This window comes from Penicillium crustosum, assembly GCF_028827405.1.
Source record: "Penicillium crustosum strain IBT 35664 chromosome Unknown utg000002l_segment0_segment0, whole genome shotgun sequence".
NCBI classification, from domain to species: Eukaryota; Fungi; Ascomycota; class Eurotiomycetes; order Eurotiales; family Aspergillaceae; genus Penicillium; species Penicillium crustosum.
In genome coordinates, this window is record NW_026623123.1 from 6,058,120 (window position 1) to 6,077,489 (window position 19,370).

General features: G+C 48.3%; 7 protein-coding genes across 7 annotated transcripts; 3 read left to right on the plus strand and 4 right to left on the minus strand.

Annotated features, from left to right (window-relative positions):
* Positions 1-1,486: 1,486 nt before the first annotated feature.
* Positions 1,487-2,580, minus strand: N7487_005798 (inositol phosphorylceramide synthase regulatory subunit KEI1; the record flags this gene model as incomplete). The annotated part of the gene is made up of 2 exons (XM_056873545.1): positions 1,487-2,479; positions 2,539-2,580. 2 exons carry the CDS (start codon positions 2,578-2,580, stop codon positions 1,487-1,489), a joined length of 1,035 nt encoding a protein of 344 aa, XP_056731265.1.
* An 887-nt stretch (positions 2,581-3,467) lies between these two features.
* On the plus strand, positions 3,468-5,078 carry N7487_005799 (MmgE/PrpD family protein; the record flags this gene model as incomplete). The annotated part of the gene is made up of 4 exons (XM_056873546.1): positions 3,468-3,800; positions 3,887-4,024; positions 4,110-4,888; positions 4,946-5,078. The coding sequence occupies 4 exons, from the start codon at positions 3,468-3,470 to the stop codon at positions 5,076-5,078; spliced, it is 1,383 nt and encodes a 460-aa protein (XP_056731266.1).
* Positions 5,079-5,594: 516 nt separating this feature from the next.
* On the minus strand, positions 5,595-6,614 carry N7487_005800 (Rab family GTPase YPT6). Its single transcript, XM_056873547.1, has 5 exons — positions 6,497-6,614; positions 6,412-6,437; positions 6,240-6,328; positions 5,740-6,142; positions 5,595-5,677 (listed from the first exon to the last, which is right to left on the minus strand). Exons 1-5 carry the CDS (start codon positions 6,547-6,549, stop codon positions 5,619-5,621), a joined length of 630 nt encoding a protein of 209 aa, XP_056731267.1. The 5' UTR covers positions 6,550-6,614; the 3' UTR covers positions 5,595-5,618.
* Positions 6,615-6,905: 291 nt separating this feature from the next.
* Positions 6,906-7,758, plus strand: N7487_005801 (H(+)-transporting V0 sector ATPase subunit c''; the record flags this gene model as incomplete). The annotated part of the gene is made up of 5 exons (XM_056873548.1): positions 6,906-6,963; positions 7,023-7,057; positions 7,122-7,213; positions 7,273-7,581; positions 7,650-7,758. The coding sequence occupies 5 exons, from the start codon at positions 6,906-6,908 to the stop codon at positions 7,756-7,758; spliced, it is 603 nt and encodes a 200-aa protein (XP_056731268.1).
* Positions 7,759-8,512: 754 nt separating this feature from the next.
* On the plus strand, positions 8,513-10,815 carry N7487_005802 (bifunctional molybdopterin adenylyltransferase MobB/molybdopterin molybdotransferase MoeA family protein; the record flags this gene model as incomplete). Its single annotated transcript, XM_056873549.1, has 5 exons — positions 8,513-8,773; positions 8,826-8,866; positions 8,924-8,961; positions 9,036-9,643; positions 9,688-10,815. 5 exons carry the CDS (start codon positions 8,513-8,515, stop codon positions 10,813-10,815), a joined length of 2,076 nt encoding a protein of 691 aa, XP_056731269.1.
* A 360-nt stretch (positions 10,816-11,175) lies between these two features.
* On the minus strand, positions 11,176-14,267 carry N7487_005803 (DDHD family phospholipase; the record flags this gene model as incomplete). Its single annotated transcript, XM_056873550.1, has 4 exons — positions 11,176-11,648; positions 11,722-11,859; positions 11,909-13,190; positions 13,242-14,267. The coding sequence occupies 4 exons, from the start codon at positions 14,265-14,267 to the stop codon at positions 11,176-11,178; spliced, it is 2,919 nt and encodes a 972-aa protein (XP_056731270.1).
* A 1,915-nt stretch (positions 14,268-16,182) lies between these two features.
* N7487_005804 (uncharacterized protein) lies at positions 16,183-19,094 on the minus strand (the record flags this gene model as incomplete). Its single annotated transcript, XM_056873551.1, has 3 exons — positions 16,183-16,761; positions 16,823-18,776; positions 18,832-19,094. 3 exons carry the CDS (start codon positions 19,092-19,094, stop codon positions 16,183-16,185), a joined length of 2,796 nt encoding a protein of 931 aa, XP_056731271.1.
* Between the last annotated feature and the right edge of the window lie 276 nt (positions 19,095-19,370).

Here is a 19,370-nt window from a genome sequence, read left to right on the forward strand (position 1 = left end):
AATCGCGATATAGCTTATCAGTATGTATGCAGCGATCTCCCACTCGCAGCACAGATCCGAAGAGAAATAGTAACAAGTGAGAGGAGACAATTAAATATGATGTCTCTCAGCTCTCTTGGAATTCTCTTTCTAGACAAGAAAAAAAAAAGAGCCAGTGGTTTTTCTTTCCCTCGCTCGCTCAATTCTCCGTCGTCGGGGGGTTAGATCAGCAATCTGCTGATTGGTCTTCGATCACGACATCAGTGCAAACACCGACCGGTGGAAATGCAAACTTTCCGTTTTAAGCCCAGTGCGGGGAATCCCGTGATGCTGTCGAGCACGTCAGCGTCGGGGTTTGCCTGCAGATGGGCTGATGGCGGTACCTCACATCGAATAGAACTACATCAATATCTATAAATCTATAAAAAAATATACAAATATACTTAAATCTCGGGATTGTCAAGGGATTTGCTTGATCTACGGGATCTTGTGCCCCGGTGATTTGACTCACAGAGCATCTATTAGGCATTTTTCTTCATGCTTTTAGCGTACCAATAGCACCCCGGCAATTACCCATGTCCAACGAATGCATTTTATTCGGTATATTCTCGTCTTTTCAGCCTATTCTAGGGCTCGGCTGTCCAAAAACCCGAAGGGAATCCCTACTAGAACAAGACTACCGGTCAAATGCCGAAGGTCAAAGGTCTTCACCGATCTCGCTCGAGTTATACCATGACTCTAGCCAATCAGCCTTATTATAATAATTCGGCCGAGTCCTATCAAAAAAAAAAAAAAGGGCAAAAAGGAAAAACTTAATATACTAACCTCACTTCGTATTAGAAGGATTAATAAATAGCCTTCAGAATTGGAAATACTCAAATATGTCAGTATTACGGACCATACTTTGCTAAATCGTCAAGAAATTATACTGGTATTATATATGGGGTGTGTCCAAAAGCAATTGTGTACAAAACAAGACATGAAACCCTCGCGGGGAAATATGCAGAACCCCCATTTCAGATAAGCAATATACATATCCATGCCCTGACGCCAAAATCGTGGATGTGAGATGGATGACCGTGAGTATGACCCTCAACCAAGACTCATTTTGAGTTTAAACGCCCCAATCCCCATAATGGGATTTAAAACGCCGTCCAGACCCAGACAGGGGGGACCCAGATATCGATCAATGGCACAGAGTGGTTTGATCATCGCCATATACCTGGGCCTATTCCAAATTCATATATGCAGTTTATCGTAAGTATCGAGCAAAAGGGGCTCGGGCTTCGTGATGGTGGAGTATCGAGTGAAGCCAGATGATCGGTTATCCGATTCATTGACCTCATAAAACGATAGGACAGACACAAGAGCCAAGGTGGATTGTGTCCCCTGGCTGGGTACAGCCAGAAGGAAGATAGGGGGTTGAAGACATTGAACCGAGTCCAAGCGAGGGCTGTACATTGGTGCGACTAATCTTGTTCAATGGCCGATAAGAAAAGTGTAACGATTATCGAGGTGCGGTCCAGTCTTGCATCTTCACATTCATGCCACCAGGCGCATGCTCAGGAATTGGCTGCTGAAGGACAGTAGATCGAACAATAGATGGCGATGGTGCTGGGGGACCGGTTCCAGAACGTCGTCGCCTCTCTCTTTCCAGCGCACCGGGCAGCTCCGTATTGTTCGAACGGTTGCGGAATTTGTGGTTGATACCGCTGAGCCAGTTACCATCCTCCTCTTCGCCCAACCAATAGCTGTGGCCGATGCTAACCATCACGCGACCCAGCTTGCCTTGCCAACCCTGGCCATCGGGGCTGTAGGGGGAGAAAGGTTCCCGATCGATGTCAGCAACGCTGGCGACTGAAACGTTGCGGCTGTGGGTCGGCAGTTGGGTGTGTCGAGGAATCGCAACCCAGAGACGGAGAGCCTGGCGTGCGAAGGCGAGCATCACAAGAACGAAGTAGATGCGGATCACCCACAGAAGACAGATGAAGATGATGGACGGGAGACTCTCGGGCTGGAGGACGACATTGCTGAGATCTTCGGCCGCACGCGGGGGATGAGCGACGAAGTTGTTTCCGTCTTTTGTGTTCTGGATTTCGACGTAGGCCGCGTCGTACTTGGGGCTGGTGAAGCCAGCAGTCTGGGCGATCGTGTCGCCCCCTGGGCCCGCGGCTTTGCCACTGTCGTAATGTTGCGATACCACCAAGAACCAAGTCACACCAAAAGCGGCGGTATATGCGGCGTTAATCAGGCTGTCGAATACATAGAGGTAGGTGAGAGCGAGGCATTGTAGAGGCGACTGTTTGCGAATGTGTGGGAAGAGGAGTGCGGCGAGTCCAAGGGCAATGAGGGACCAAAGGTACATTGAGAGTTGTACAGGGGACAGGTGGTAACCGGTCAAAAGGGCCAGCAGGCCATAGAGGCCACTGATTTTATTCAAGAGCAGTGAAAGGGTGATCAATGAAGCACCAGTCTCTAAGCTCATCACATAGAGAAAGGACTTTTGACGAAATGAGTTAGCTCCGGGGGGGCAATGGATAAGATTCGATCTCGACTCACCTCTGGCCGCGGAATGCGGAAGAAACGGGAAGCGAACCCCATGAGTGTGTGTTAGGGCCACTGGCCAGGAATGTGCGTTATCGAGATGAAAATAGCGATGGAAATGTGGTTGGGTATATATACGGGCAAAGTAAGGGAAGAGGAAAAAGGCTGGGTGTATGGCACCGCAAATGGTCCAGGGGCGCCATTTCCCGGGCGATCCGCCCGCAGATCAATTTCCCAATTCCGGTTTGGATGTGATTTCACTTGCAACCTTGGAAGGGTCATTCAAGTCATGTTGTATTCAATTATTTGATGAACTCATATTTGATCAAAGATTGTATATCGTTCTTCTTCAATATATATATGTATATAGGTTGTATCTGGTCTGGTCAACAAAACTCTATGTGGCCTCGAAGGCAATGCCGTAACAGAAAACTACATTTTCATGCCCACCTGGGCAGGTGGCTTGCCCCCTTACGTTACTGATCATTTTATGCATTTATGTAAATTTATGTAAATTTATGAAAGTTGTATGCCTGAACTACCACTGTTGGTGCCTTGTATTCAAGGTATCAATATTCCGGGTTTGGTAACTAACTATGAGTCGGCTATATGCTGTCCAGTGTCTACTCTATCGGTCTTGCTATTTGAACTGTTTATACAAACATGAAATCAACCCCATTTTATTGAAAGGCTCTGGTTTGGCTGAATCTCTATGCAACATACCAAAGCCCTAACGTTGTATACTCTCAAATCGGCTTCATAGGTCATTGTATATATATACCTCGGGAAATATGAAGTTCACTCTTGGAAGAGGGGAAGCAAGTAAATGACCGACGTGCCCTACCCCATATTTGCCCCGCATATATATTTGAAGGTCAAACGTGGAGTTTGCATTAAGTCACTTTATTCATTCTATCATAACTGGTCTCGCGAGAATCTCCGCAATGACTATCTCATCCAGCCAAGGAACAAGAACTGATCGATTGGTCAAATGGGCCGCCGACCTGAAGTATAACGATATTCCTGATGATGTGGTCCAACGCACCAAGGATTTCTTCCTAGATACCCTGGGTTGTGCCATAGCCGGTAGTAACCACCCTGCTGTTTCTGCAATGGTGCGATTTGCGGCTCAAATGGGCCCGTCTAGTGGGAAGAGCGAACTAATTGATGGTTCCCAAACCCTCACCACTAGCCCGGCATTTGCTAGTCTGATCAATGCTGCTGCATCCCATGTGGTCGAACAGGATGATCTGCACAATCGAAGCATCATGCACCCAGTGAGTCTTGCCTGTGTTCTCATTGCGCTTGCGACCCACTATCTATACATCAAATATCGACAAACACAATGCTTATTTGACTATAGGCCACTGTAATTTTCCCAGCTGCTCTTGCAGTATCCCAAGATATTGGCGCAAGTGGAGAAGATTTCATCACTGCTTGCGTGGTTGGCTACGAAGTTGGTTGCCGCGTTGGAGAATATCTAGGGAAGAGCCATTACGAGGTAAGCTTCATTGGGATTTTATGAAAATCGCCATTTCAGCAACCCTGGTACTAGTCAGATGTTCCATGATTAACCTGTGCTATAGAAATTCCATACCACTGCGACAGGTGGAGTGATTGGAGTTGCAGCAGCTGTAGCCCACCTTCTGAAGCTTGATGCAAACCAGACATTATCAGCAGTCGGCACAGCTGGGACTCAAGCCGCAGGATTATGGCAGTTTTTGATGGATGCAACCCACTCAAAACAAGTACACACAGCAAAGGCTTGTTTCGACGGTATATTCGCTGCCTATTCTGCCCGTGATGGCCTTCTAGGCCCTCAAGATATCTTAGAAGGACCACGCGCAATGGGGGCTGCTCTTGTCCCCGGCGAAACAAACCCGGAGGCAATTGACCAGAACCTAGGCACAGATTTTGCCGTTGTTCGTTCAAGCTTCAAATGGCACGCATCTTGTCGACACACACATCCTAGCGTGGACGCACTGTTGAACCTAATGACTAAGAACAAGGTTGCTTTTGACGATATCGATTCTGTCCTTGTTCCCACATACCAGGCTGCTATTAACGTACTTAGCCTAAGTGGTAATGGCGACACAGTTCACCAGAGCAAGTTCTCAATGGGATTTGTACTAGCCATTGCGGCGAAGAAAGGCCAAGCTATGATAACCGATTTTACTGAAGCTGATCTGAGGGATGCCTCTCTTCGAGAATTCCAGAATCGAGTGAAGATGGAATACAATGCGGAGATCGATTCCCAGTTCCCAGAGAGGTGGCAAGGGACTGTTATTGTTACATGCAAGTCGGGGAAGTCTTTCACGGAATCAGTCACATTTGCAAAGGGAGACCCGGAACTTCCTTTGACAAGGTATGCTCTTCGTATTCCTAAGAGATGATATAATCATGTTCTGACAGACATCGCTAGATCTGAAATCGAGGCGAAAACCCACGCGCTTGCAAAATATGGCGGAATCACAGACACGAACAAGGTCGACTCCTTAATCAAGAGAGTGTGGAATTTGGAGCATGAGATGGATGTCAATGGGTTTGTCTTCTAAGACTTGGGTGGTATAATGGTGACGGATGAAGCAAATTATGGGCGACTTTTGGGAAGAATACTTGGGCGGGACATATATTTTAAGTATTTGAGTTAATGGGTATGATAGTGTCGAGTTCATATTTCATTGGCGCCGGCTATGCGGTGCGTTACCCAGAAGGGAAATGCCATATTATACAGCTTCATCAATTAAAGCATATCACGCATATCAGACATGTTAGCCCATGTTGTCAGAGCGATAATCAGAAGACCCCCCAAAGGAAGCCAAGCGAAGTAACTTCAACTGTCACAGAAAAGGAAAAAAAAAGTATGATGCTGGTTAAACGGAAATAAAAACACCTTGTCTCCTCCCAAGAGCTCGGAAAATAAACTGGATACAACCGCATTCGGCACAGAAAGATCTAGACACGCGCTATCGACTCAAGGAGCGAGAAAATAAAGAAGAAACATGTACATCTTCGAAAATTGTAGGATATCATGGACAGCCTCGATTCTCATCGAGGTAGGGCACCTAGGGACGGGAGAATGGATGCGGGGAATCTTAACAGGCGCAGCTGTCGTTGCTGGTCGTCTCCTTGGGATTGATATTGACGTCAATCACTGGGAGAAAGGTCATGGTCAGTATGAGAAGTCGGTGGGGTGAAACATGAGAATGAACATACTTGTGCTCTCGCCTTGCTTGGCCTCGCCTTCCATTCCAGGAAGAGCCTGGGCGATTCTCCTGAAAAGCTGCTTCACATTATGCCCGACCTTTGCGCTGGTCTCAATAAACATCAATCCGTTCTTCTTTGCCTCTTCCTCGCCCTGTGCGGTGGTGACTTCCCGCTTATCGTTCAAATCGGTCTTGTTGCCCACCAGCACAATAATCACGTCGTTCCCACGCTCTCCGCGTACATCATCAATCCATTTTCTTGTGTTTTGGAAAGATTTAGCATTCGAAATATCGTACACCACCACAGCAACGCTCGAGTCTCGGATGTAGGAAGGAATCAGGGAACGGAATCGTTCTTGGCCGGCGGTATCCCAAAGCTGAAGACGGACAGTCCGATCTTCAAGGTACATAGTCTGGATACTATGATTAGCCCTGATATTTGGAATAGATAGGTTCTCGGGGTAATGCCCAATGAATTGGGCCCCTTGTGCGGGGTATAATGTGACGTACCTTGGACAAAAAGTCGATGCCAATAGTTGCTTGGTATGTGTTGTCGAACGAGTCATACATAAACCTAGTGATCAATGATGTTTTGCCGACTGCAGTAACGTTAGATATCTTGTGGTAGCCTTTCATTGACCAGAGCGCATGTAGCAGAGGTATGGAGTGATGAGACGCTTACCGCTCTGTTCGCCTAGGAATACCAGCCTAAGTATACACATTAGCAATGTATTTCTAATTAAACACTGCGCCGTCTCAGTTCTTACTTGAACTTCTTCAAGGGGTTCGAATACGACCCAACCCCGGAGGCAGATGCCATTGTCACGGAGATGTTGATGCGGTTGAAATTCAGGGGTAGTAAAGCGGCGCAGAATGAGGCCAGCGGTTTGCGACTGGTTCAAAGACACGAGAACAAGGCAAATGAGAATATAGAAGGTTAAGACAAGTGTCTTCCCTTGAAAGAACAGTAAATCAGGAGGAAACAGGTGGTCCAACACGTCCGGGGAAGCATATCGCGAGGTCACCGCCCGAACGGAGCAGTTAATCCGCTCCGGCCACCGAGTCCCCCATCACCCGCTTCCATCCCAGAGCTTCAGCTACCTTATCGGCTGCGTTTTACGTCTGCGATCATCCTGACCTTTTAATTTATTCGTCATCAGGCTTATAGAGGTCGCCATGGCTTACCTCTACCCGGCCGGTGTCTCCACCACCGCTCTCATTGTGGTGGGATTGTGTACGTTTCAATGAATCCAAGGTGCGATCTGGCAGCTAATGAGAGGGTCTGGATTCTAGATTTGCTCTTCCACGGAGAGGGAGAAGCGTTCAATGTACGGAATTTACGCTAACAGCAAACGATTTGCTCGCAATGTTTACTAACCTGACACGTATTAGTTCGGCCGTTTCCTTGAGGAAGTTTCTCCTTATGCTTGGGCAAATATTGGAATCGCTTCGTGTATCGGCTTCTCAGTTGTCGGCGCAGCATGGTAAGCCGATCTCCGCTAACGTGATCCGACATCGCGATATTGACCGCATATTATCTTAGGGGTATCTTCCTGACCGGCTCATCGATTGTTGGTGGTGGTGTCCGAGCACCCCGTATTCGCACTAAGAACTTGATCTCCATTATTTTCTGTGAAGTTGTCGCTATCTACGGTGTCATCATGGCCATTGTCTTCTCCTCCAAGCTCAGCCCGGTACCCGAAGGCGGAATCCACACCTCTAGCAACTACTACACTGGATACGCAGTCTTCTGGGGAGGAATCACAGTTGGCGTCTGCAATCTTATTTGCGGTATCTCCGTTGGTATCAATGGAAGTGGTGCTGCCCTTGCCGATGCAGCCGACCCCAGCCTGTAGGTGGTCCTTGCGATATTGTTGATATGATATTTAGGGCTGTCACTTACACTGTTTTCTCTTTTAGATTCGTCAAGATTCTTGTCGTCGAGATTTTCAGCTCAGTCCTGGGTCTTTTCGGACTGATTGTTGGTCTTCTCGTGGCCCAAAAGGCGTCGGTTTTGGAGGCGGCCTGAAATTGAGCTTTCCGCTGAGAGAGAAGAGCTTCAAATTTGGGCGGCAAACAGATATCGGGCACTCGAAACATATGCTCCAGGCGATCCGCTTCGCCTATTTATTCTCGTTTTCATAGTTCATGTTCATGTTTCGATATACACCGCATTGGGGCGTCTGGGGTCGACCACGTAGAGCCATTTTGGTTTTGCCGAATTGCATCAATGATCCGGGATCATATGTATCAGATTTGAGGCCGCGTGAGCTAGTTCTAGCTTGTTACACTAGGGATGTGAACGAATATTTGTAGAAACTATCAGATGAAATTACTTTGACCTATATTTAAATGTAGGCACTCAATGTAGTCTCTATTTAGCCTGGCTTTTAGACAATCTGAAGTATACATGAAAGCCTGTTATTCAAAATTAATATAAAGCCAATCTAATGTAGTTAGATGTATTCTATGGTTCCCAATCTAATTGGGTTGAATTGATTGAGGTTGCATTCAAACCGGGTTTTCGAGGCTGGGCCTACAAGGACCTCGGGATAATTCGTATTAAGTGAATAGGGAACATCTGGACAAGAGGCTGTCCTTTCAAAAATGGCTACGATTTGCACATACGAGAAGCAGCATTGACACTAATTTCAATTCACCAATTGTATGCAGTAAACACTAATTTACGTCGGAGTCTGGCGATAGTCCGATGGTTTTCCCCTTGACAGAACTTCCCCCACCAAAACATCCACTTCCCCAGACTTCTATGCACAACGCACATCATGGAGACCAAACTAAAAGTCGCAATCCTGGTTGTCTCAGACACTGCCTCGAAAGACCCCGCTTCTGACAAGGTTGTCGATGCACTTACGCCTATCTTGGCCGCAGAGGGGAAGTGGGAACCCCCCGCATTCAGGATCGTCCCGGACAGCGTGTTGGAGATCCAGCAATCCATATACGACTGGGCCGATAGCCCTAATTGGTATAACCTCATCCTCCTTAGTGGAGGAACAGGATTTGCTATCAAGGACAACACCCCTGAAGTTTGTGATTCTGATCTGCCTGACCTTGCCCTTATGCTCATGACATCACTAGGCCGTGTCCCCTCTAATCCAACGCCATGCGCCGGGACTAGTGTGAGTTGGATACCCTGGCTGCCGCATTGACGCTAGTAAACTAACCAAGACTTCAAGACACGGCATGATTGCTGCCTCCTTGAAAGTAACACCCTGTGAGCATGACATCAGGGGCGCTGCCATGGCGCTTCTCTTTGACTATATTTACTTCAGCTAATCCCCCGCGCAGTTGCAATGATGGCCAGACCAGTTGCTGGTGTCCGTAATAAGACTTTAATTATTACCTTGCCCGGTTCACCCAAAGGAGCCATGGAGAACCTCGACGCTGTTGTTAAACTTCTTCCACATGCCTGCCTACAGTCTGCCGGGGCCAATTCACGGGACCTTCATTCTGGAGGTGTGAAAAAGCTGGAGTCAGAGGCCGGTGTCGCTGATCAGAAACATCATCACCACCATAATCACCACCATCATTGTCATGACCATGGACATGGACATAAGGCCCCAAAAGCGCACACATCGCCGTCAGAGAGACCACAGTCCAACGACCCTAGCGCGGGCCCTAACCGGCGCTATCGCTCCTCACCCTACCCAATGCTGTCTGTAGATGAAGCTCTTCGGCGGATCAATGAGCAAACTCCCGAGCCAGAAGTCGTTGAGGTCCCAGTTACCACGTCCTTGATTGGCTCGGTGATCGCCGAAGACGTTTATGCTGCAGAGGCCGTGCCAGCGTATCGAGCTAGTATCGTGGATGGCTACGCTATCATTGCACCAGAATCTAGTGCTGCCGGCCAGTCAACGAAGGGGATATTCCCTGTAGCATCCGTCACCCATGCCAATGTCGGCGGGAATCTAGAGCCATTGCAGCCGGGGACCATCGCTAGAATTACCACTGGCGCCCCTCTCCCCCAAATGCGAATGCCGTAGTCATGGTCGAGGATACAACCTTGGATTCGTGCACACCTGACGGCAAAGAAGAAGCGACAGTCGAAATTCTCGCCGAGGATATTGAGCCGGGCGAGAATGTGCGCGAACCTGGCAGCGATGTCACACTAGGCTCCAAAATCGTCGCCCGCGGGGACCTAATATCTCCCGTCGGCGGAGAGATTGGTTTACTGGCATCGACCGGCACCAAGACTGTCAAAGTCTTCCGGAAACCACGCGTAGGTGTTTTAAGTACCGGCGACGAGCTCGTCGAGCACAATGACCCACGAACTCTGACAGGCGGCCAAATCCGCGATTCCAACCGCCCATCTCTCCTCTCATGTCTGAACTCATGGGGCTTCGAAACTGTCGACCTCGGCATCGCTCGCGACACACCTGCCAGCGAGCTCGAGCATGCCCTCCGCGACTCTCTCCGCGGCGTAGGCCGAGCCTCCGCTAGCGTTGACGTGATAATCACAACCGGCGGCGTCTCAATGGGCGAGCTCGACCTCCTCAAGCCAACAATCGAGCGGTCACTCGGCGGCACCATCCACTTCGGCCGCGTTGCCATGAAACCTGGCAAACCAACAACCTTCGCAACCGTCCCTTTCAAACCAACCGGCGACGCCACATCCTCCCAGCAGGAGCGCCAATCAAAACTCATCTTCTCGCTCCCCGGAAACCCGGCCTCCGCCCTCGTCACTCTCAACCTGTTTGTTCTCCCCTCACTGCACAAGCTCGCCGGTCTGGGCCACAGCTCCCAGGCACTTAGCTCTAAGCCTTGGCTCGCACCGCAGCTTGGTCTTCCGCGCGTCGCTGTCGTCCTGACGCATCACTTCCCGCTTGACCCCAAGCGCACGGAGTACCATCGTGCTGTGGTGACAGCGTCGCGCTCGGATGGTCGGTTGTACGCGACAAGCACGGGGGTTGAGGGTGCTGGACAGCGGTCTTCGAAAGTTGGTAGTTTGGCCAAAGCAAATGCATTGGTGGTGCTGCGGGCTGGACGGGGAGTTGGTATCAAGGGTGAAATTGTGGAGGCTTTGTTGATGGGGGATGTTCATGGCTCGGACACTCGGGTAATTTGCTAGAGATGTGACACGATATATGATTTACTGCCATACGGAGACTGAATCTCCTGAAAACTGCTTGTATTTTGGGTTCTTATCTATCTCTAAACTTTGTATACTTCTTACATTTTGATTTTGTCTTCACATTTTTTCGAACCTCCTTTTGTATAGACGATACACGGTCAACAGCTGTAAGTCTCCACTTTTGATGAGGATGCAAATACATTGTTGTTTTTATATGGGACAATTCAAGGTTTATATTTGTATGCGCATATTAAAATCACGCAAGGTGCCCGAGGTACCTATTCTATCTGCAGCTGGATAGAGAACAACATCAACATCGAAGCTACGGTAAGGTACATAGATAGCCCCAAAATGAAATCATCCCTTTGAGTATTTCCATCCTTTCTTCTTCTCAGACCGGAAAGCAGGCAGCGTCCCTTCTCTCCCCTGCTTTCTCGCAATCTCCACAACCAAGAACCGCACAAAGTCACCCAGTGTCCAGTAACTGCTATGTGCGCTCAGCATATTGAGGTACTGGATATTCAACGGGCCGCCGCCACCCGAGAGATAATAATCAATTTGACCGTTGTCGTTCAGCAGAAGCATGCGTTTTTCAGCGATCTCTTCGCGAGTAAAGTCGTGGGTCTCGAGCTCGACATTGGATGGGAGCTTGGAGATTGCTGCGGGGCGGGTAGGGGCGGTCGAGGGCAATAACGCTGACGGGGTTGAGCTCCAGCGGAAGACGCTTCCAAAGGATTGCCAAAAGGTCGAGCTGGAGCTGGGGATAGAGCCCATTTTGAGGGAGTTAGAGAGGTCTGAGTCTACCGCTGCATTGACTCGGTACGCAATTGCTGGTAGGAATTGTTAGTATTAGAGATAAATAGGATGCGAAAAACGGCTAGGGAGGTTATGTAATCCACTTACGATCAGTTGTGTGCATGATATTGTAGAGATTGTCTACGGCAAGACATCCATATTGACCCGCTTCACCGGCAACGCCGCGAAGTAGATCGTCACCTTCGCTGCCTGGCTTGTCCCGGCCTTTTCGGGGGAGAAGACTAGCTGCAAGGATGTTAGATACAAAACAGAATGATGTAGGTTTCAAACGTACCCTTATTGAGAAACAAAAAGAAGCCGACTGGACTTCCGCATAGGAATAGATGTCTAGTATCAAACTCAAAAATGTCACTGTGTAACGCCGTATTGGCAAAGTCAAACCGAGGAACATGGGTTGGTTGGTGGCTGAGAATGTCTACAGCCATAACGCTTCCGAGAGAATGAGCGATGAGATGTACACGACCGTGGTTTTGGAACCCTGGGTTGTTTTTACACCAGAGGCGATACACACGGTTCGCTTCTCTAACCACCGCCTTGACCATCTTCGGTTTGTGGTGTGACAGATAGTAAGGGATGTCAAGCATCACATCGCTGATCAGGGATCGGATAGCGGGAAGAGTCTGGGGGGTGATATCTGCAAGAGAAAAATTGTTGCTAGCTGGGTCTTCGATACCAGACTCAACATCGGGGTCATCCAATGACAAATTCGTACGCCAATTCACAGGAAGAACCATGATTCCCCCATGATCCTGGCGCACATGCGGCCAGACAGGTTCGTTATTAAGCTCCATGTTCACTTCGCGCCGAAACGCATTGATGGCATGAGTGAAATGGAAGCTCTCCATCCTCTCCGATAACTTTTGCCCGATCCCGTGGACAACGAGAACCAAGTCCGTTGGAGGTGGTCGCGATTCTTCCATCTTGCATGCATAGCATATTTGTTCACCTCGCGCAGAAGGACTTTTCGACTGGGTTTTGCGGATGTAATGGCGTACATCGATAGGATTGGGCTTTGATGGGTGCAGTTGTTCCCACAATTTTCGACTAAACCCGCGAACTACAGGTATTCCTATCTGACGGCCTTTCCTTATTGCACCAAGAGGCCGTCGTCCCCTCGATACTGAGGGAAGTAAGCTGGGCCGAAGTACTTGGGCATTTATTGCATCGACGTAGATGGCACTGGATGTGAGGTATGACTTGATACTCTCAGATTGGATAGATGTGCCGCCAGCAGCTCGATTTTCGTCGAATATCAATGGATCCTCAGCCTCACCCAGAGGCGAATCATTACTCTCTGGCGCTTGTGCAGTTGTAGGTTGGCTGTCTTGTTTTGTCCATAGCGGATGAACAATTTTCAACTCGGCATCAGCCCCGTTTTCCACACAACTATTCAGCTCATCTTGCCAAGTGTCGCTCCATGGCTTCAAGTAAACGTAGCCTTCCTCCAATTTGTTCGCAAGCTCAGTCTCAACGGGTAACATGGTATTCTTGTAGAACCAAGTAGCCCGGATCACGCTTGATATATCCTGAAGAGGGCTCCAGTAGATAGGTTTCATCTATGAAAAGCGTTATTACGATTCAGAGCTGAGCAGAGAAAGTGTATTCACCTTGAGATTCGGTAGCTCGACTAGATGAAGCCGTGAAACACCGACTGGAATCTTTGACTGTGCGTTTGCCTCCTCTGTTCTCTCTCTCTGTGAGTCCTGGGTCAACTGATCTATGCTCACCGTCGCTCTGAGGCCCGAAGGTTTCGGGGCACTTCGAGAAACAGTATTGGTTCTGAGTTCTGCCTGCCATTCGCCTCCTTCCCTTGAAGAAGACGACTCAAATGAGCGACCAAGCGGTGTCTGAGGCTGAGACGTTGGCGCACGTATAAAAGGAGAGCCACTAATGCTTGCATCGTGAGAACGATCAGCTCGGAAACTTCCAATCTCCTCGCCGACTTCACCCACGTTCTCGGCCTCTGATGGAGAACTGCTTCTTCCTTTGGCTGCACTGGACTCATTGACTGAAGACGAACGCTCTATTTTCTGATCGATGGCGATTCCTCTCGGAGTATCGTGTTTGAACCCATCACCCAGTGAAGAGCCTACGCGATTTTCATTGCCGGGGTCATGCGTTCGTATTTCAGCACTGCCGGTAGCAAAAGCGATGTGACTCTTGTGACTGCGAGAGGGTAGGTCGTCAGGGAACGACTGCAAATTGCTCAGAGTGCTTCCTCTACTGCCAACCAATGAGGGATCGTCCTGGTTGGCTGGTATGCGGCGTTCGACATTTGAGATCGATTCATGACCGGGTACAGCTATCCCAGGAGGCCCTGTCGATGTATTTGGCCTAGATCTGTGATTCCCCGCCAGTTTGGCCTTTCTCGCTTCTCGTAAATCATGCCAAGCTTCCTCTAAGGCGATGTTATCCCTGGCCGAGAATGGCGTGGGAGGAAGTCTCTCATTCCCGGTCCCCTGGCTTGCAGGTGGAGGCAGAGGAGCCAGTGGATCATCGATCGGCAATGATGAAATATAGAAGAATTGTGACCGGATCTCTGGTGGTGATGGAAGCGATTGAAATCTGGTGAGGTCCTGGTCTTCATCCACAAGCAGGCAACTCGGACCGTAGGTGTGGATCGGGCCCGCCATTCGGATATTTGTACGGAGCTGGACCCCCTGTGTTTGAGCTGGTATTGATCTCCACCCCCTAAAATGGAGGCTAAAGGCGGGATGTATCGACGGTCATTGGGGGCCGGACTGCTACGGCCCACAACACTTTATGTCGGAAACACCCACACGGAGGTTATGATGATTTACAAGAGGTGGTTCAAGAACTTTGTCACAGGCAGAGCGGTGACTGCCACCCGTGATCCTCTAAGCCGATGACGTCGCCCCACGTGTTTTGTGTACAACTTCACTTTTCAGCTCAGTTGACCTCCAGGGCTGTTATGTTGTACAATATACATGCATGTTAAATTGATATTGTTTTCGAAAATTAATTCAATAATTGACAAATGCCAAGGGATATTTACGTGACCTGAAATATCAGGCAACATACTACATAATTAATTAGTTTAATGTCTGATGGTTGCCCAACACATCATAGATGCATTAACTCGTGCTAAATGGTACTATCTGAGTATCCATGTCCAGTAGTCATGGTGATGACAAGTGGTCGACTTATGACCATGACTTTTGGCTTGGGGGGAGTAAAACAAAAACTACATAACTGATTCCTTCAGACAAGCTTTTACGCCTTTCAATATCCCTAAGTTGTATATTTGACAAAACTGCTCTGCGTTGCCAATAATTGAAGAATTGTCAGTCATTCGTACATCTTGAAAGGATACAGCTAAAAAAATTTTTTGGGGAATCTTTAGGTCTTGAAGTGTGGGAGGTGCGATCGAGCACATCAGTCGTCATGTTAGCTTTATTAGGCGACCTGGACGCGTAGGGAATTCAGATAGCCATGGACATATTGTGAGACAAAAATAAGCTATCATCGAAGCTTCGATTTGGACAGCGCCATGTGGAGCTCTCTTAAAGATCACCACTACAACTCATTGCATTGCTATGATGTTAGCTGAAAAATTTGCTGTTTTGATTAGAAGAGGCAATTCAACTTGTCACTATAGGGGAGGGAAATTCTCAAATGGTATTTTACTATCCGATCGCAATGACTAGTGACCTTCTCTTCTACGTTAGTTTATTTTTTGATACTGCCGATGCATTGCATGCCTTTGGCCCCAAGTTTCATCAAAATGGATTGTAAAAGAGAGCGATAATGTGTGGGATTGAATTATGCTGAATGTTGATTTCGTCTAGCAGATTCCACTTTAGTCAAGCCGTCGTATCTTTAGGACTAGAAGATCCAATCTCATATACCTGATTAGTTGATGTTACTGTTTGATTACCCGATCATCCAATTTCATGCAGTTTATTGGGATTCATAGGCATTGGAGCGTATGATGCTCTCAGCGGTGCGCCAATTGACGGTGTACTCTTGTTGATAGAAGTAGTAGTAGCCGCTGCATGAATGTTAGAAGGGGTTAAGATGAGGATTTAGTATGACAATACACCATTGCACATGATATTCCACCTAGGTCCGTGTACAGAACACATAGCAATGTATCTTAAATGCTTACTTTCAGTTGATCTACTAGGAAATGCAAAGGATTTATTTGGGATGAGCTGGATTTGGAGTATGCTAGACTGAACTAGTCGACCAACTCATCGCTGGTGAAAATACGCATAAAAAGACAGAAACAGAATAGCAAACGTGAAACCGAAAACAGCAGAAAGCCAAGCTGATATCGATCAAGCCCTAGAAAGGAAAGGAACAGTCGAAACAGAATAGCAAATCGCAAAAGGCAAAAAAGGAGAGAAGAAACAAAAAAAGCAGAAATTGAAACCGGCAAAATGCGAACTGATGACGGCGAAGTCCCTAGAAAAAGAAACTGCCGAGACACAGAATAGCAAAATGCGAAAAACGAAAGCGAGACAAGAATTGTTGAAGAGAAAAAATAATCGAACATGAGTCAGGTTCAAATGAATAAAGAAAAAGTTAAAAGCGAGAGTTTCCAGAGTTCTGAGTGTCTCGGTAGTGCTGCATCACCTCGCGCTTCTCCAGCTCTCCACGAACATGCGCATCGAGGGCCATAATGAGCTCAATGTGGCATTTGTCAGCCTTCAGAAGCCGCAAGAGATCCAGGATATCGTGGATGTCCTTCTTGACAACTGAATCGGGGGCCACAAAGGTGCGGATGTTCATGTGCTTACAGATCTTCTTCCAGTTGCTCAGAACGGTGGTTGGACCAAGGTTGTTGTTGGTGTCACCGAACTTGAGATGATTGCGGTTTGCGCTGATCAGCTTGTACTGGGTAAATTGGTCGAAACGGAATTGAGGGACACCAGGCATGTTTTTCCTCTCCCATCGTCTCTTCAACTTGCTGAGAGAACTAGTGGTAAGGTGGCCTTCGTAATACTCCTTCATCAGGAATTCATTGGCTGCTTGGGTGATCATGTTCTCAATCTCGGCGTACAGGATTGACTGCACATCAGTGTTTAGAGTAATGGTTGCAGTGTTCTCGGTGACGATGCTGGGCTTGGATGAGTTGATCAAAGCTCGATTCCCATCCCAAAGCTGTCAAAACAATCGTTAGTCACTATAAAAATCTTCAAAAGTCAAGCCACGAAACACTTACCATTCCCTTGATGGTTGAATGTCCCTTTTTGACGGCCCCTTTCAGAAAGCGGAATCTCTTGCTGCGTGGCTCCTCGTTGTCTTCAAGGTATCCGTTCTTACCAAAGAGGTTCTTGGTAAATCGCTTGCGCTTGCCACGAGAACCCTCGGAACCCTCAGAACTGTAGGCATCAGGACTTTCCGTAATACGACTCAGAGTTGCATTGCCGGAGGTGTTGTTGACGTTGGACTCGCTATTGATGAAGGAAGCTGCGCGGCTATGTTCACCATTGGTAGACTCGGAAACATGAATGGCTGTCTGATGCCGGGAAACGTCGTGGATGGGGACATCCATGGTGAATGTGGGATTCTTAGTCACATCCAATTTCTGTGGGACAAGAGAATGCTCGTCATTATCCATGTTGGTTCTCTCCTCGCTCAACCATCTTGGATAGCTGACAGGAGATGAAACATAGTCTGGGCGGAAATGAACCCGCGTAAGCCGGGGATCGAGGGGGATATTAGATGGATAAATTCCAACCCGAGGGGTACCGGTATAGGAAAGTCTGGGGAGACCATTTGGACGACGCTCAGGAGATGGGGGAGCTGGAGCTGGAGATATGGGTGAATCCAGTAGAGGCGAATCGGGCGTAGTGTAGTCCCGAGCATACATTTGTTCAAGGGGTACAACAATGCCAGTGTCAATCCCGTCGAATGTGTCCTGACGCCAAGTGATATCTCCTTGGAGGGAAGCGGCCTGTGGGGCAGACAAATGCAACACAGGTGGCTCTTGTAGTGGTACATTGGAAGCAGAACATTCCTGATGGAACTGGGGCTCAACAGACAGTGTAGTTTCAGGTTCAAATTCAGATTCAGATTCAGAGTCAGATGCAGATTCGGATTCAGAGTCAGTCCAGTAGCAACATCCTTTGGCACAAGGGTATGGGGCATAAAACGGAGACGGCCCAGGCGTTGTAGGTGTAGCTTCGCGGGTGGCCCCAGAATTCACAAATAAAGGGCTTGAATTAGGGTGAGCGAGACTGTAAGCAGAGTATGAAATTCTTGGGTTGGGGCAAGGACCAAGAGTTGGGGACCAAACAGGCGTTCTTGGTGTCACTTCGCGAATGGTGCCGGGGCCCGCAAATAAAGGAGTCTTAGAATCTTGAATGAAGGAGTCACGGGCCTGGAAGCCAGGACCAGAGGGTTGGTCCGCATGGTAGATATCCACAGACGCCGAATTGGGGGGAGCGAAACGGTAAGCAGAATCTGAACTTCCTGGGTTGCGATTTTCACTTGCAAGGCGATAGTTTTCCTTTGCCTGGTTGATCAAAGCAATCAGTTCCTCCAAGGTTGCGCCCACTTCGGTGACTTGATTTTCCTGCTTGATGTCGGGGACTGGAGTATTGCTGGGCACCACTGCAATCTGAGCATCTGGAGATGATTCGTGGCGAGTGGGTGGGGCTTCGTACCACGAGGTTAGACTATAACCATCGTGATGGGGTCGTGAATTGGCTTGAGCATAAGGGGCATCAAATGCAGGAGCGGCACATGGAGCGGCATGATCCAAGCGATGGAAATCAGAAGAATGACTGGTGTGGGAGGCCTGCGCGTTGTAGTGATGATGCAAAAAGGGCGGCAGGGCCGGCTCAGATACTTTGGGCTGAATTGATGGAGTCTCATCGTCGTATCCTTGAACCTTGCATTCCTCGAGAAGCAAATTCAAATTCATCTTTTCACTCGAGTGGACAGACCCATCAACAGCTGCCTTCTGGCCAACTTCGGTAGCAGACTGAGAATCTTCTTGCTGGGCAAATGAGGGTTCGTGGTGGCCTTGCATGTTGGATCTGTCAAGCACATAGTAAATGCTCATCTTGTTGATGATGGGGCCAGAACATTGGAGAACACCCTCCTGACCAACTGTGGTGGCCGGCTGAGGTTCTTCCTGTTGAGGAATTGGTGGCAAAGGCTTGGTAGATCTGTTCATCATATTAGATCTCATGTTCGGCATGTTCAGGTAAGGAAGGCTCTTACACATCATTCTTGGTCACAGGAGTTCCATTGCGACGAGCTGCACCGCGTTCCGCAATATCACGAAGGCCTTCAGCCATGCTGGGGCCTCGATCTGCGAAGGCACGTTGACTCCTGTTGCGACTCCTCTTTGCGGTCTGAGGAATAACATGTGGATGCTGTCGAAGCCATTGCTGGCGTTCCTCTTCGTAGAGGATCGATCGCTCGCCTTCCCGATTAATGGTGCTGAGTATTGCCCAGGGACGAACTGGTGGATATTGAGACATTGTTGCGTTTACGATTTCAATTTGAGATATTGTTCGAAGGCAAATTTGCAATTGCAGAAAAAATAAACGTTGAAGTATGAGAAATAGAAGCGTAAAAGGTATGAAGAAGTATGGGAAGCAAGAGGGAAAAGGGTTGGAAGAAGAGGATAGTTATACATTGCTGTTGGGGAAACCAAGGGCTACAATGTGTCTCGCTACAATAGCCATTTAATTGTTATTGATAACTGCCGAATAAAGCATAGTAGAAAAGTCGAGGGCATTGTTGAGACTGAAAAG

Coding starts and splice junctions, on each gene's coding strand:
- N7487_005800 (XM_056873547.1), bottom strand. CDS start 6,549: ATGGCATCTGCCTCCGGGGTTGGGTCGTATTCGAACCCCTTGAAGAAG. Junction 6,143..6,239: donor GCATCGACTTTTTGTCCAAG/GTACGTCACATT, acceptor CATAGTATCCAG/ACTATGTACCTTGAAGATCG. Junction 5,678..5,739: donor CAAGCAAGGCGAGAGCACAA/GTATGTTCATTC, acceptor CCTTTCTCCCAG/TGATTGACGTCAATATCAAT.